Source organism: Diceros bicornis, chromosome 8 (assembly GCF_020826845.1).
Source record: "Diceros bicornis minor isolate mBicDic1 chromosome 8, mDicBic1.mat.cur, whole genome shotgun sequence".
Taxonomy (NCBI): Eukaryota; Metazoa; Chordata; class Mammalia; order Perissodactyla; family Rhinocerotidae; genus Diceros; species Diceros bicornis.
The window spans coordinates 85,250,958-85,268,467 of NC_080747.1; the positions used below are offsets into that span (position 1 = coordinate 85,250,958).

Sequence of the window (17,510 nt, forward strand, 5' to 3'; positions counted from 1 at the left end):
TAGTTAGCTATAGACAAGTCTTAGGATCTTAAAAGAAACACACGCAAGACATAGTGTATCCAGCCTATAGGCTAGTTAGGGACAAGTGTATTTTGTTTAACATATTCCTAGCAATTAGCTAGCACATGGTAGTTCCCATAGCCCTTGAAGAGACTAGCCATAAAGAAATGCACTCCTACTTTCAAAACCTATGTTAGCTAAAATCTTAATTCACAAAATTAGCTATAATCCAGGAGTAAAATTAAATTCCAAGTATTTAAATGTGAAGTGGAAGAGGCGAGAGTTTATTTCAGGTAGCAAGACTAAAATGACATTCACTCACCTAACTAAAATAGGAATTGAAATGGTTCAAAATGGCAGTATAGCACAGAGTTTAAAAGCTTGAGTATTTCAGTCACTTACTACCTGTGTAATTATAGACAAGTAACATCTCTGTGCCTGTTTCTTCATGTATAAAATGGAATGGTAGGAGCACTATTTCACATAGTTGTGAAGATTAAATGAGTTGATACTCAAAAGGGCTAAGAAACAGTGTTTGGTACCCAGTAGACGCTAGGTCCTAGCTATTACCAGTAGCAGAACAATACATGCAAAAGAAAACCTTTTTTGAATACCAAAACCTAAAAAATAACAGGACAGTGTAGTGGTTAAGAGCACACACCGTGGGCCCAGACTGCCTAGCTTCTAATCCCAACTCTGCCATGATAGGACACCAGGTGGTGGTTTTTTTATGTTTTTAGCCTCTCAGTGCGTGAGGTTTCTAATCTCAAAATGGGGATAACAATTGTACCTATTTCTCTGGGTTGTTGTAAGATTAAATGAGTTAATATGAGTGTTTCAAACAGTTCTGACATGTTGCAAACACTCAAAGCAGGAGCTGTTCTTCTAGGCTTGGTTCGCATTATATTTTATGTAATGTAAAGTTCTTTAGACCTCCCCCAAACCCATGCACTGTAGTTATTTTGTTTAATCAGAGTAGTAAAATTGTCTATGCACCCTCCCTGCCCCGAACACCAATCAATTAATCTGGACTTCCCATTTTTGACTGTTGTTGTTTGATAAATAACCCTATAAGACCATACTACAGCTTATCCAAATAATGAATACAGCAAAAAACAAATAAGGTTGTTTGACAAAACTGCTTGGTCTAAAAAATATTTAATCAAAAAATCATAAGAATATAAGCTTTAGGAAAAAAACAAATTCAAAGACTTGATCAAATGAACTACTAATGGTTAAAATATTCCAATAAGTATTTCAATAAAATACCAGTGAGGCATACAGATTTATCTATCAGGTATCTGGGGGCTTCAGACAAGAATAAATTCAAAATAAATAGGTACGTGACATTAGAAATACCATACTGACACCAATGCCTACTTGACCTCCTATTTCTAAAACAGAGGTGCCTAAAATAAAGAACATCTCCCATCAGAGTCCTCCACTCACTAAAATTCTGTTTGCACCTGGGATGTATTTTTGTTTCTAGTTTCACCATGTGACTCTGCCAGGAACATGAAAACCTTACAACCAGACAGGTGAAAACCAAACCACATTCATGGCAAAAATTTTCTTTAGGTTGTATCAATAATGTCCCACACATCAATACTGTTTTTTCCAATTTGGAAGGTATTATATCAAGCTTCTGTATTATACAAATCTTCAAAACACAACAGGAGACAATCTGGTATTAACAAAGAGTACCAGACTAAAAAACTTCTTGAATAAAAGTTTTTGAAGATTAAAAATAATGATATTAAAAAGCAGTGATGATAATCTGAGCACCATGTGCCAGGAGCCTGTTCAAAGCTACAGGTTAACCTATTTAAATCCTACTAAATCAGTCAGGCAACCTAAAATTAGTTTTGCTCACTACTGTATCCCTACTTAACTAGAATAACTAAAATGTAACTGGTACATACTAGGCACTCACTTATTTTATTTTTCATATGTAACAAATATTCGTTTTATAGAGACACACAATTTGCCCAGTCCTAGAGTTCTAACCTGAGCATTTCTGCTCCAAAGTTCACACTCTTAACCATTATATTGCCTCTCTAAAGCTTTTAAGTCATTAAAGTGGTGTCACAGCAGCTGGGTATCACCTGTAAAACAAAAAAAAATCAATGAGACCTTCCCTTAAAGTGTTCTGTTCCACATGCATAAAAACCTACAGATTTGAAATGATTCCACATCTTAGTGGCTTGAATTAATTCCCATAGACAAAAGGTTTTGATTTGTACTGAATGGTATTCTCTTTGTATTAACTATGCAATAAAATGTTAACTATGCTTCTCCAACGTGTTGCTGACCTTCAAAGTGGTCACAGAAAAGTGTTTAAATAATCCTTTGTTACTTTAAGTCTTAACTCCTACAAGTTTTTCTTCCTCTCCTACAAGTTTTTCTTCCTCTCCTTTTCCATCGTCCCCAAAACACCAAACTTGAGGTTTATATTTCACATAAACCCACAACAATCCATGATGGCCTAAAACAAAATTCAAAATTTCAGCATCAATACATTGAGTGAAGATCTAAACCTTCACCTTTCACAAAATACCGATTTTGCCAATTCCAATCACACATATTAAACAATTGTAAAATCAAGCAGCATCCCGCCTATTTTAGTAAAGCCAAGTCCTTGCCAATCCTTCCATGTGAAACTCTTCTTGAAAAAGTGACCTATCAAAACGAAAGTTTCTAGCCCGCAACCTCCTCTGTCTCCTGGTTTTATTAAGGCTGAATTTATTCCACGACATTTTTTTCAAGTTAGCTGTAAATACTCCACCCTCCTCGATTGTGCAAGAACCAAACACACCACACATACACAAGTTACAAAAAAGGGAAACAGTCTGAGAGTTTGAATACAGATTAAGTCTTGAGCAGGAGATCTTCGAGCAGTGTACGACCTCATGTAAAAGTTAACATTTAACAAAGCATATTATTCCATATTATTACGGAAGGAGATGCCGGACACAGCCTGAACCAGTTAAAGCAGCCGCCATCTTAAAATGCGGGATACAAGTTAGAGCAAGAAAATGAGACTAAACCACCGGAGGTGGAGGTTCCGCTCACTCCCCGAGCCTCGAAAAATTCTACTTTTTCAACTTGGACCGATAGTTTAGTATCAAGCCACGTTTTAACAATGTTCCCCGAGAGTGTCATTAAATGGGCTGAAGCAAACATAGGTACACCTAACCCTCCCTCACTGCCATCGCACCCCTTCTCCCCCCGCAGCCAGAAAGAAAAGGGAGCTTCCAAAAGAAGTTTACATCAGTTCCCGGTGCCTCCGATAAATAGCTTCGGGTGAAAAAGCTCAACCACAAAACACAGGAAGTGGCAACACGGTATCAGCCCATCTCCTCCGAACCCCACTTCTCGTGTAACCCGCCCAGAGTCGAAGAGTTTCTCACTAGACTCCTTCACCCCTCAGCTGGAAGGAGACTTCTACCCCGAACCCTAATCAAGTTCGGGAACCTCCGGCCTTTCTCCCCCGAGGGCCTATGGCCGTGATCTTGGACCTACAGCACGTTTCGGGCCCGAGAGCAGGGAGCGCCGTGACCTCCGCCGGAGCGTCTCTCGGCAGTGCCGATCGCAGACGCGACCACCTCTTCCCAGCAGCAGAACCGAGGTGCCTGATGCCCGCCCGCGTGACAGACCCCTGACCGGCCGCTGCTCCCCAGCTCTCCTCGTCCTCCCCCCCACGCGTGCCCGCCCCCACGGAAGGGCACAGGCCCACCCGCCCTGCCCCCACGCCGGGCTCCCTCGCCTACCTTATTAATCCGTTTCAGCGCCATAGTCTGTGCTTTCCGGCGGGCTCCTCACGGTCGGCGTGCGCGCCCAGATCCGGCCCACACTCCTGATGATCCGGCGGCAGGAAAACTGTCTCTCCGTGTCGCACCGGCTCTGCCAGACACAGGCGCCTCCTGCAACAACGGGGCAGATCAGCACTCGCCCAGGCCCCGGGCGCCCGACGACCGCGGCGGCGGCAGAGCCAGCGCAGCCCGTGCCTGCTGCGCCCGACGGCGGCGAGAAGCGCGGCGGGCCGCCGGAGCCTGACTTCCCGGCCGTGGAAAGGAAGAGGCGTAGGAGTGGGTGCGGGGCCGGCCGGCGAGGAGGGGCTGGGCCTGTGGGCTGCCCCCGCGTCACCGGGAGACGGGGGAGGGAACGGCTGCGGGCGGACGCCGGGCTCCTCGCTCCGCTCTGGTGCGGCCGACCGGGAGGAGAGGAAACGGAGGACGCCTCGCGCTCCCCGCAGGACAGCTATTCCGTGTCGCCCGACGCCGCCGTCCACTCCGCCTCCCAGCGCGCCCCCGCGCCGCGAGCCCCGCCACCACGCGCCGCGCCATCCGGCTCCGGCGAGGACGCGCCCACTCCCCTCCCCCTCAGCGGGAGCGGCCCGGCTTCCACCTACCCCACCCAGCGGGCTGGTCACTCGAGCGCCCAGGGCCCGTACCTCCCCTTCCCCCTCGGCCAGCGGGCCAGCCTCCCCTCCCTCCCCCGCCGTCCACACCCACGCGTACAGAGGGCCGGGGCCTCCCTCAAGCTGCGGCCGGGCCTCCTCCCCGCGCGGCGGTGGTACCTCCCCGGCCCTATGGGGCTCACGCGCACGACACAGCGACAAGATGTCCGCTCTGACGGAACTACTGCCAGCACCGCGCTCCGCCCCGCCCCCGCCTCTTCACCGCCGCGGATCCGTCCGCCAACGCCGCCGTCGCGAGCGCACGACGAGACTAAGGGGTGGGGACGCTGTACTTCCCACGTCCGGGGCCGAGACTGTGTGCTACCCGCTCTCCCTTCTTTTCGGAACAGCACCTTCTTACTAAACAGAGCGGAGGTTGGACTGGGAGGGCGGGGGCCAGAGGCGGGTCATGGGCTGGGAAGAAGGGTAGACGAGCGGCGGAAACCCTTAGACTGAGAGAAGCGTCGAGAACCGGAAGGAGACCACGACAGGAAGATTATGGAAGCGGCAGCTGCGCGGTCGAACCCGAAGCCCCTCCCAGCGGCGTCCCCCAATTTCCTCACTTGGTACTGAGGCGGCGGATCTCGCGAGAGACTCGTGGCTGGCTAACAGGAGCTGTAGGTCTGCAATGACTTAAGGGCGGTTTTGAGCGCTCTTCCGGTTGAGGGTCCGCCCCCAATCCGCAAGTTCTCGCGAGAGGCAGTGGGGTACCGACCCGAGCCGGGGCGGGCCGAGGCGGGGAAGCAGCGCCACTGCTTGGCTGTACCAGTGGGAGGGAGAGGAGATGGAATCCGCGGGACCAGTCAGAGCGGGCGCCCAATGAGGAATGTGCGGTGGGAGGTCCCCTGGATTAATTTCTGGATACCTTTGGCCCAGGTGGACCCGGGCCTTTGAAGCTTCCGGTGGAGCAGGTGAGAGTTATTGCCTGGCCTGCCCGTCCGCCGGGGTAACCAGTGGGAGGAAGCGCCCTCCAAACGAGGACAGCCATTCTAGATAGGGCCAGGCGGTCCGCTCATCAGCGCTCCCACGCCCCGAGATCTAGTTTTTTCCAACCCCAGAGGACCAGTACTGAGAAGTGTGGGCTCGCTGCCCCGCCTGCAGAATGAGAGCAGCCTAGGAATCAGGCTCGACGGCGAGTGGGTCGGGAGGGAGGGTAAGGGCTGTTCACTTGTTCTGTAATCAGCCGTCACCACCTGCCGAGGGTGAGGTATGAGACCAGGCTTCGTACCTTTTCCCGCGTCTTGCTGTATGTGTATTCCTAGAGCCAGAAAGTTGCGAAACTCAATCAAGAAATCAGAGTTTTGGGTCAGAAAAGCTCAATACTTACTGAAATATTCTGGGGGAGAAATATAAGGATAGGATTGGCTTGTTTTAGTCATCAAGGTATAAAGTATATGGAGAGGGTGATTTTGCTTTCTGGTGTATCCTCAGGCAAAGAGTCATAAGACATTAATTTTTAAAAGGAATGTAAAGGTAAGCACTGACCTGCTTAAAGATTTCTAACATTCCTTAATGACACCATTAAACAAAGTGGAGATCTTTAAGAATTAAATGGAAATATAAACTTGTTTTAAAAATATACTTAACTTAAAAAAGGAAAGCAGCAAGTTGTTTCAACTTAGAAGAAAGTATTACCTAATAAAAACTTAATAGGTCTACGTTAGATGGGCTAATATATACTGTTCAAGTGACCATAATAGTGTCAATAGAGCAATTGGTGAAACAGTGCGTCTCAAACTAGAATCTATGGGAATCACCTGGGATTTTGTTCGAACTGCAGCTTTGACTCAGTAGGCCGAGGTGGAGCCTAGATTCGACAGTTCTAAGAAGCTCCCCGGTGATAGATAATTCTGGTCGGAAGACCACTGAATAGCAAAGCACTAAAGTACTCTCCTCTTGGCCTACAGGACACCTCTGTCCCCTCCCTGAATAATCTTTCCTTTATTCTCTCTTTTAACCAGTCTAAGATAGTAGAAACCCAGGATTAGGCACTTTGGGCTGGAGGGAGAAATCCAAGTTTGTGTTCTTGCTCTGTTGCTTCCCATTTGTGTGATATTGTGTGGTTATTTATCTTCTTAGTTTCTTCAGCACTAAACTAGACATAATGATAGCTATCCTTTCTTGCAGGGTTATTGTGTGGTTCAGATGTCATAATGTGTGTGAAAGGGCACTACAGACAACAATGGTGTATAGATGTAAATTATTCAAGTAACCAATCAGACATTAACAGGCCATACCTAGTGTAAAACAAATCTGTAAGAATAATAATAGGTAATATTTATGGAACATTTGTCATGTATCAGGTACTGTGCTTATTAACTCCCTTTTAGAAATAAACTGATGCACAGAGAGATTAAGTTACTATCCCAAGGTCACACAGCTAATACATGGCAGAAGTAGAAGTTAACTTTGGAGTATTTACTGACTGGAGTTTCATATTGTCTCAATGTAGAAAGTAAGAAAGTAGGATGTTTTATATTTCTACTTTTAATGCCATCTGAATCTAATTTTATGTGACTTATTTTTCCCTGTATTTGGTTTGTTCTTTCAGAAGCCAGTGTACAGGGGTAGTAGGAAACATTCCTACCTGCCCAAAGGGAACTCACAATATCCTGGAGATCCATGAAGAAAAGTCCTGGAGAAGCCAACTTGTGTTACCATAATCTAAACAAGCTTCTGTATGCAAGTATAATGGAACATGTTAATGCTCTGGAATAACAGAGGACAGCAGATTGGGACAAATTTGAGGTCAGAGTTCCTAACTTTTTTTGTGACACAAACCACTTTGGCAGTCTGGTGAAGCCATGGACTCTTTTCAGAATAATGTTTTTAAATTTATAAAATATAATTCATAGCATTATAAAAGAAAACATAGAGTCTCAAAATATTAAAGATTTTTGACATAAAAATATATGTGCTTTATTAACACAGTAAGATCTAGTGGTGAGTCTAACAAAGATCAAATTTTTGAAATAATGATGAATATAAATGGTATTTCCAGAGTTTGCAACAGTTGTAATGTGATATAAAGTATCTGTGGGTCCTATTTGTAAAAGGTGAAAGATTTACAAGGTGGTCTGAAGAGAAACCGGAGTATGTAGGTTCTATTTGTGATACATATATCGGCATAGCTGTTTGTTGTTTAGATTCAAAATTGAGGGAAATGCTACTTTTCAGTTAAAGATTAGTAAAAATAAGGATGTAATTTTTCCCCCCATCCAAGTTCACACACACCCCTGAATTTTATCCATGAACTTCATGTTAAAAAATCTTAGGTGGAGTCAAGTAGGTTTATTCCTGTTGGAAAGCCTTGAAGGGACTGTGTAGTTTTAACGTAGAATTATAACTGATATTCATAACAATAGTGATTCATCAAGAAAAAGTTTATCGCCAGTATATTCTAGTTAAGAAGGCATGGAAGTGTGTAATAGGTTTGGGAAATAGTTTTAGCCTATTTGTTGGGGTTTTTTTTGATACTATAAAAAGGCACTCGATGGAAAATTTACTTATCCAGAATGATTCATTTCCCAAGCAATCTGGATAATTTAGATTTTACTGTATCACTCTTATTTATTTGCACCTACCTTTGCAAATAAGATGTGGTGGAAGAATTTCAAAATGAAAAGAAAATACTGTATATTTAAAAATCTTAATGTGTTAATTATTATTTGAAGTACTCTGTGCTGGGTCCTTGAATTCATTATCTCATCAAATCCCCATTTTACAGATGAAACACTCAAGGTCATACAATTATTAAGTAGTAGAGCCAAGATTTAAACCTAGGCAGTCTGACCTCAAAGCTCACACTCTTAACCATTAAGCTATTTATTTTTTATCCCTTTGACTATTAGCAAACATTAATTTGCCCACTAGTGCAGCAAATACGTATTTGCTGCCTCAAATATTGATGCATTCCTTAGTATTCCAAGTAAAATTCCACCCAGTGACTAAAAGGAATTTTCTAAATGCTTCCTTTGCAGCGGTATTGCTTATATCCAACACCACCTTTAAATAAGTGGGCTACCAGTTGGGGCTGGAAAATAGTTTGTTTTACAGAAATATTTGTTGTAATAGAGTTTTGCTTAGAAGATGAAGAAATTCACTCATGCATTTTTCTGCCTTACAAACAAACTTTCACATCTGAAATTAAACCTTTGTTTTATAATAGTGTTGCTGTATTTTTTATATTGATCACTGTCGAGATTGTGTACAAGAAATGATGACACAAATCCTAATATATGAAGTTCTAGATTATCCATGCATAATGGAGACAAGTAGTTGTGTAATCCCAAATTCATTTTTATTTGGCACGGAAGTGAATTTATTGGTTGATTAGGCTTTCTGTTTGTTTGTTTGTATTTACACTAGCAAACTTACATTTCTACTCAATTTTGCTAAGGTTAAAATTAAAAAGAACATGGCCTAGAAGTATTTTGATGCTTTAGGAGGCAGCCTAGGATTAGCTCAAACTTTAAAACACTATTCACATATTTAGTCTTATATAGAGAGCCCACTTTACAGTTGCAAATTAAGTTAAAACTGACTTTCACTCATTTGACCTATTTGAATTACAATGGTAGAAATGTCTCCATCTGAAAAAAAGAAAGGAAAATAATCACGTTTTTTTATATTGCAATCTGCAATATGCTAAAAAAGATATGGTCTTTATACTGAAAGAAACATTTACATTCAGAAATTAATAAAGATACAAACATGTTGAAAAGATGAGCTAAAAACAGTCCCTTACGTTTTAGTGAATATTATATTGAAGTCTCAGAGACTTTCTAATTATGGCAGATGAGATGTTCTTGCATGAATTGGCATAAAGCATGAGAAAAATATAAAGGATCGAGAAAAGCAGTATAAAAGTGGCAGTGAAATAACTCATCCAAATAATGAAGACATGCCAATGTCTTAATGTTATGTGAATGCATCAGTGAAGCCAGGGTTCACTATTATTATGATAACTTGAGTACAGGGATTAATTAAAATATACTTGTGAATAGATAGAGTTAACATAGATTAGTGCATATACTTATGTTTATTAGTATTGCATCTATGTTTTCAGATCTTTGTAACTGTCATGGAATTTTATAATTTGCTAAAGACACTGGCTCTAACACAGTGTATGCCATTTTATTAGTTTAATTAAATTGTAAATGCTGTGGTCCAGATTTTATATTCAGAATCCATGTTTACGTATTCTGCTTGGAATTCGTCATTGGGAGCCCAAGTGTTATTTCATATTGTTTGCCTAAAAAGCAACTTAGTTTCTATACCTTACCAGATCAGAATCTCATTTTTATGATCAAGACAAGTTAACATGGTTTAGGAAACTTTACTATTTCATGCCAAGGACATCACTTTGACCTTAAATTAAGATGGTTTTTGGCACATAATGAACCATGCACAAATGTTTGAGCTAAAAATAAATTTGAGCATTTTCCACATAAGAACTTGTACACATGAATGTTCAGAGTAGCATATTCATAATAGCCAAAAAGTAGAGACAAATCAAATGTCCATTAGCTGATAAATAGATAAATAAAATGTGGTACATCCATGTGATAGAATAGTATTAGTTAATAAGAACAAATTAATGATACATGCTACAACGTGTATCTTGCAGCTTGAAAATATTCTGCTAAGTGAAAAAAGCCAGACACAAAAGGCCACATATTGTATGATTCCATTTATATAAAATGACTAGAATAGGCAAATCCATAGAGACAGAAAGATTACTGGTTGCCAGGGACTAGGGGCAGGGGAAATGGGGAGTGACTGCTAATCATTAGTATGGGGTCTTTTTGGAGGAGGTGATGAAATGTTCTAAAATTAGGTAATGGTGATGGTTACACAACTCAGTGAATATACTAAAACCCACTGAATTGTACATTTTCAAAGAGTAGATTTTATGGTATCTGAATTATCTCAATGTAGATTTTTAAAAAAAAAATAATTTGGAACTAAAATGTGAAATCAGTCTAGAAGCTTATTATTAAATATTTTCAATATCTCATCATACTTTTCAGGTTACCAATGATAAATGAGATATAGTATCCTTGTAAAATGTGAAAAATTTACAGCCAGCAAGAGGCTTTTCCTTCAGTATAAATAACGTTGTTGTTTAGATTTGGTTTTAATATAATAATAAGCATTTGCTGTCAATTAGTCTTAAATTTGGAGGTATTTTCATCAATATTATTTGCTTATTAAAACATAGTGATTAAAAATTAATTTTAAATAGCATTTTGTTGAAATTAAAAGTTCATAATTATGACCAGAAATAGGAGAATACCTGTGATTTTGGCATAAATATAGAAAAATTTCTTTAAAATTTCAAATCAAGTAGGTTGAAAATTGGGGGTAAATCATCTAGGTAAGGATTTTGAGGGTTAGGTACTATCAAATGACAAAATGAAACAATTTAGTAACAGTTCCACGTCCTTTATTCAAGGGAAAACAATCCATGGATTGGTGTGGAGTACAGTCCTCACAAGCAGTGGACCGCTCTTTTGGAGGATTTTGGGCAGGAGAGAGTTCCACAGACGTTAGAATAGGCAACGTGGAAAGGGGCAGGGCGGGCTAGGAGGTCAGGATTTCCTGGTAAGGCTGGTGGGTCCTCTTTTCTAGGGTAAGCTAGCTAAAGCTGAGTTGGAGGATTGTGATTGGTGTACGTTAGGTTTCCTAGACAGGGAAGTGTTTCCCTAAATGCAGGCTGACTTAGGTTTAGATTTGTGAGGTGAGCCTGGCCACTGGGGGGAGCCTCCATTTTGTGGGTCCCAGTGTACGAATTAACTTGATCAGTACTTAAAAAGGAATTCAAATTAAAATTACTTTCCAACAATAATTATAATCTTTCTTGCTTCAATAACAATATAACAAATCTTAAATAAACAGAGATGGGTTATGATTTAGACCAGAAATGATCATTGTTTTACCAACATTGGATTTGACTATTTAATATATCTGGTGCGCATTCTTTAGTAAGATAGTGATGATAAATTTAAAATTTTTCTATTAAAGAATTTTAAGTTAGGGGCCGGCCCTGTGGCCTAGTGGTTAAGTTCGGTGCACTCCACTTCCACAGCCCTGGTTTGGTTCCTGGGTGTGGACCTACACCACTTGTTCGCAGCCACGCTGTGGCGGCGAACCACATGCAAAATGGAGGAAGACTGACATAGAAGTTAGCTCAGGATGAATCTTCCTAACGGGGGGAAAAATTTTAAGTTAGGAGTGATTATGGAAATGTTATACAAAGTGGTGCTAAAGGGTCAGATCTATATAGCATCTAAGTGACTTAATGGAGCCACTTATGTGAGGCTTTTGGTTTTTAATACATACTGTCTAGTACCTGTTGATGTTTTCATTGCACAGAAGCCTTGATTTAACCCCGGGCACTAAAAGAAAGAATGAAACTTACTAAGAAAAATTCCACTACACCTAAAAAAAACTTAAAGAATTTAGCTTATTTGGTGTTGAAGAAGTGTGACAATTTCAGAGATATCCTATCATCAAAGCATATTAAATCTCAGAGCTAATGATTAAGTAATGATTAAGTAATATGAGATTGGGCTTTACCATGTATGCCTGGTAAGAGAACAGAATGATACAGATTCCCCATCTTACAAAAGGACCCATACAAAAACAGAGAGCTGTGGGTGCTACAATGCTTGAAATTCAACTCTCCCAGAGTAATGTAGACAAAAAGCCCTGAGAGTTTAAGATATAATTAGATATTCACAGGTTTGTATTTATTTAGCTTTTCCTTCTTTCTATTCTGCACTAATGGAGAGAAGAGGAAGATGACTCTGGGGCATTTTAGGGGTGGGGCTAAATGTCTGCCCTGGATAGGGCTATAATTAGGGACAGAAGGCAAGGCAAGGACACTGGAGACCAGATAGAGAGGTGTGCAGAGAGAAGTTGAAGGGAAATGTCAATGGAAACTTAAACTGTTCTTGGGGGAACTGGGAATGAGGAGGAAACCTTTTTTTCCTTCTTCCTCCTCTTTGCGCAAGCACTACAAGGTCTCCTACCCTAGAGCACAAAATTCAGGCTACCACCATTATGGTGGTTCAGTTTTTCATAACTTAATTTGCCTTTTTTGTACATGCTAGCTTGAAATGTAGTCACTATAACATTGTTCATGTATAATAGTGCATTCTGCATTCCAAAAAGCCGCCTTATTTACATAGTTTTAAAAAACATCCCTTGATAATATGAGAGTGCTTTTGAGGAAGGTTGAGGCAAGACCAAGAGACTGTCATACAATGTGTCAGTCAGCGATATTTAGGTCTGACTAGGCTAAGTGGAGGTCTTTTAGGTTTAGGCTGAATTGTAGATGTAATGGAGATCTGTTAAGAGAAGCACTCCCATCTTCCTAAATGTTCACTTAAAAAAATTTATTGAATGCCTATTATGTGCTAGGCGCTGAGCTAGATGCTGAAGATACATAGATGAAAGACCCAGATGTCACCTAGGAAAGTCTTTTAACTGGAGAGACCATTAAGGATCAAGCAGTCACCACAGAGTGTGTGCAGTGACATCACCGTGTGCACAGAGTAATATTAATGTACCTAATTCAGCTGGAGGTAGTCAGGGAAAGTTTCTCTGCAGAACAGAGTTCTTTAAAAAAATGAAAAAAAAAAGGAGGCATAGCTGGTAACAGAAAAGGGAGGAAGGCTCCTAGGCAGAGGGAACAAAGTCAAGTCTCAGAGAAATAAGTTTCCAAAACTTATTTTGGAAAGTAAGTTTCCAAAGTTCTCTGGCTGCATTAGTGTGTGTGGGTGTAGGGGTGGGGGGGGATGAATGAGAAGAGATGAAAAGAGTCAAAACAGTTGCAAGACAAGGCCGGATGTCATGTTAATGAGTTCAGAGTTTATCCTGAAGGGTATGAGATGGGGGAATTGAATTTTTAGCCTAAAAAAGCCTTGATCAGATTTTAATCACAAAAAGATAACTGATAGCAATGTGGAAGATGTAACAAAAGCGTGTGTTGGGATGGAGACTAGAGGCAGAGAGGCCACTTGGGATGCTATTGAAATAATCTGGATGAGATGTGATTGTGAGAAAGACCTAAAGTAGTTGCAGGAATTGCACTAAGGACCCATAGTACAGAAGGTAAATTTAGTCTATTTACTGGGTAGAGCTTACCTTAAGAAAAAAAATTTTTGAGGCTCCCCCTCCAATTATTTTTATTAGAATGTTATAGTAAAATCATATATATATAACATTACAATAAACTAATAACATTATAATAAATATAACTTAAAATATAATACTTGTTATGAACTTCATATGTTCTTAACTCTTAAAGGACTGAAACTAAAGTGTATATATTAAATGTGGAAAAATACACACTAATAAAATTAATATCTATGTACTACTTGATTTTTATTTTATTTTCTTCAAATTAAATTCCCTCTTGAAACATAAATATAGAACTAACTGCCACAATTTAGGTTGTTTTAAATTTGGCATGTCTGGGCCGGCGCTGTGGCTTAGCGGTTAAGTGCGCGAGCTCCGCTACTGGCGGCCCGGGTTCGGATCCCGGGCGCGCACCGACGCACCACTTGTCCAGCCATGCTGAGGCCGAGTCCCACATACAGCAACTAGAAGGATGTGCAGCTATGACGTACAACTATCTACTGGGGCTTTGGGGAAAAATAAATAAATAAAATTATTTAAAAAAAAAATAAATAAATAAATTTGGCATGTCTGTACTAACTGCTGTGTTCCATATATGATGACCAGTTTTCCCTACTAGAACCTTTTAGGAGACGGTTATTCATTCTCTCACTGATGTCACTTGGCTTTCACGTGGCCAGAAAAAAGCATTTATTATCTGTTTCTCTTCTCATTTGCCTAAGACAAAGTACTGTTACATTGTGCCAACAAGACCATAAACCTAAACACAATACAGGCTCTGGAATCACGTGGCAGTACTTAGTTATAAGTGGGAATCAAGGTGATCCAGACTATGCTGTATTAATTATTATAAATGAAATCACAAAATAGAAAAAAATTTGGTAAAGAATTCAAAGATTCCAGTTTGAGAAACTGATGTGGAGGTTATAAAAATCCTTTTGTCGCATACCTAAAGTCGAATTTGTTGAATCTGACTTTGTGACTCTTGAGTAGAGTCAAGAAAAGCTATGCAGGTAGGACAGATAAACTTGATTCTAAAGTGAAAGTAAAGGGAGAAAGAAAGGGCTTAGATGTATTTTAAGGTTCATTCCTGTTCTGGAACTCAGAACATAATTTCTTATAGAAAAGTAGTTAGATTCCAGGTCAGTCCACAAAGGGTTATGTTCTAAATCCAACCTCTCTATATGTGTTATGTTCCTATAAGAAAATGCTCCAGAGTTTCAAACTGATATTGCAGGAATGACCTACCCCTCTGCCCATCAGAATGAGGCATACTACCTTTCTATTTTATTAGTGAGAAATTCTCCTAGCTTCAAGCAACAGGTATGAGTTACTTCCTATTGCTTATTAGGGCAGGTACTCAAGCAGAGCAGGAAGAATTGGACTCATGGTAAAATCATATTGAGTGGTTGGATGAAACCTTTAGAAAGTTGGAGTTTAGTGGCCAAGGAATCTGTACATTTAACCTTGGGTGTCACTGTATGGTTTGGTTTGGCTCTGAGACCTCCTTCTTTTCTTTTTTAGTGCCAGATTGGTTCACTCACATTCCTCTCCACTGCTATTATCAATTGCTTCCTAACAGGAAACAACGAGCTTTCTTTCTATCCTGCTCACTATGGAAAAGTATAATCTCACAGGATTCTCTTTTTCCTTGTACTTTTTATTCCTAAAGCAAGTATGCGCCCTCTTGAGTTTTCATAAGGGTTTTTATTTCTGGTTATAGAACTTTAGTATTTATATATAATTATAAGCAAGCAGCTGAAAGTATGAAGGTCAGCAGGAGAGTAGTTAAAGTGATAAAGAGGTGAAGAACTCATATTTGATCCTGGTTTCCTTTCTACCACCACTCTCAAACCCCTACTCAACAAATTAGACTCAATAGACAAAGTCACAATTTATTCAACTATATTTTAAAGGAAGATTAGAAATGGGTATTGTAATAGTTTTCTTGATGTAACAAATTAGTACAAACTTAGTGGCTTAAAACGACACAGTTATCTTACAGATTTGGAGGTCAGAAGTCTGAAATAGGTCTCACTGGTCTAAAATCAAGGTACAAGCAGGGTTGGTTCCTTTCTGGAGGTTCTAGGTAGAATCTATTTTCTTGCCCTTTCCAGCTTCTTGGCCACCAGCATTCCTTGGCTCCTGACCCCCTTCCATCTTTAAAGCCAGCAGTGGCTGGTTGAGTCTTCCTCATATCACATCACTCTAACACAGTCTTCTGCCTCCTCTCGTTTATAAGGACCTTTGTGATTATATTGGGCCTACACAGATAATCTGGGATAATCTCTTCGCTTGAAGGCCAGATGATTAGCAATCTTAATTCTCCCTTGCTATGTAACATGACATATTCACAGGTTCCAGGGACTGGGATGTGGACATCTTTGGTGGGGGAGGACATTATTTTGGCTACTACAGCTATGTATGATTCATTGGGTACTCTTGTGGTTAAGAGCAACTTCTTCCCTTCCCTCTATCATTCCCACTTTATTCATCCAAAAATATTTGACTACCCACTCAAAATATCAGATGGCAAATGGTATAGAAAGTTCAAATATACTAAGGATTAGAAACCTGTCAACTGAATTTTGTCACCGATGACTCCGAATTTCAGTGAGGTAGTGTTGACATAATTTAAATTTAAGTAGGTTGAGGAGTGAATGGAAAGTAAAAAAATGGAGAACTTGGGCCATGATAGGAAACTAGAATATAGGGTATTAGCTTAGAGGTCAGGGTCAAAGGACATTTTTTTAGAATGGGAGAGATTTGAGTATGTTTATAGTCTAGAGGGAGTCATGAGAGATGAGATACAGAACAGAGGGATTACAGATGGAGCCAGTTTCTTCACAAGATGTGACTGCAGGTCAAAAAGAGAATATTTGATTTTGAACAAGGGGTAAACCTATTGGACACTGGAGGGAAGATTAGAAAAGATAAATTTTAGGTGCGAGGAGGCAGGAAGTTGACCATTAGTACTCAATGTTCTCAACTTTCTTAGTAAGATAGGAAGAAGGGCTGTGTGACGACACTGAGTTGGACATGAGAAAAGTAGGTAAGTTTGGAATCACTCAAGAGGGAAACTGAAGAACCAACCAAAGAAAAGAAGAAAGGCCTTGTTAAGGGCCTGAAGTAGGAGATCATGAATTTGTAGGGGCAATTTTCTATGTGGTTGTATGATTTTTTTCCCTCAGCCTTTAGAATCCTTACGTGTGTGTGTTTAATACCCATAGGCTTTGTTAGTAAAGCCTTGTATTTCTAATCAATGTGTGAATATGTATATAAAATCAGTGCTTTTAAAAAATGGTACACTCTAGTACATTATATTGGTACTTTTTAGTGGAAAATTAACATCTCTTCTCAAAAATTAATGTTCCCTGGGCCCGCCCCGTGGCTTAGCGGTTAAGTGCGTGCGCTCCCCTGCTGGCAGCCCGGGTTTGGATCCCGGGCACGCACCGACGCACTGCTTGCCTGGCCATGCTGAGGCCGCGTCCCACATACAGCAACTAGAAGGATGTGCAACTATGACATACAACTATCTACTGGGGCTTTGGGGGAAAAATAAATAAATAAATAAAATTATTAAAAAAAAAAAAATTAATGTTCCCATTTCAAGAAATCGCAGAATAAAAGTTGATATGCCAAATGAGAAAGGGAGTGCAGAAAGAAATGAGAGAGGCATTTTAAATTTAATCAATAGTTTTCCAAATATTTATTGAGCACCTACTATGCATCATGCTCTGAGCTTGGCTTGTACATAAAACTTAGATGATTTTTGTACTTTTTTTCCCCCAGGAGTCCTTAACTCTGTAAAACTAAGAAGCTGCCTGGGTTGGAGGCTGAAACCTTGCCCACACAGATTCAGTATCACTTTGCCTCCATCTCCAATCCCCACTCCCACTCAGGA

General features: G+C 40.6%; 2 protein-coding genes across 3 annotated transcripts in view; one reads left to right on the top strand and one right to left on the bottom strand.

Moving 5' to 3' along the window:
- The window catches only part of UBE2D3 (ubiquitin conjugating enzyme E2 D3), a 29,367-nt gene extending 25,508 nt beyond the window's left edge, over positions 1–3,859 (bottom strand). The window contains exons 1-2 of one of the 2 annotated variants that reach the window (XM_058547595.1): positions 3,771–3,845; positions 2,008–2,105 (exon numbers count right to left, since the gene is read on the bottom strand). Coding sequence is in view for 1 of the 2 variants with exons in the window: in XM_058547594.1 (XP_058403577.1) it covers positions 3,771–3,794 (24 nt within the window). In the remaining variant the exon portion in view is untranslated. Of the gene's footprint in view, positions 1–2,007; positions 2,106–3,770 lie in introns of both variants that reach the window. The other variant, XM_058547594.1, reaches the window with a different exon arrangement.
- LOC131409829 (collagen alpha-1(I) chain-like) lies at positions 3,860–17,205 on the top strand. The gene is made up of 2 exons (XM_058547593.1): positions 3,860–5,370; positions 7,011–17,205. The coding sequence occupies exon 1, from the start codon at positions 3,860–3,862 to the stop codon at positions 4,913–4,915; it is 1,056 nt and encodes a 351-aa protein (XP_058403576.1). The 3' UTR covers positions 4,916–5,370; positions 7,011–17,205.
- The last annotated feature ends 305 nt before the right edge of the window (positions 17,206–17,510 follow it).

Coding starts and splice junctions, on each gene's coding strand:
- LOC131409829 (XM_058547593.1), top strand. CDS start 3,860: ATGATCCGGCGGCAGGAAAACTGTCTCTCCGTGTCGCACCGGCTCTGC.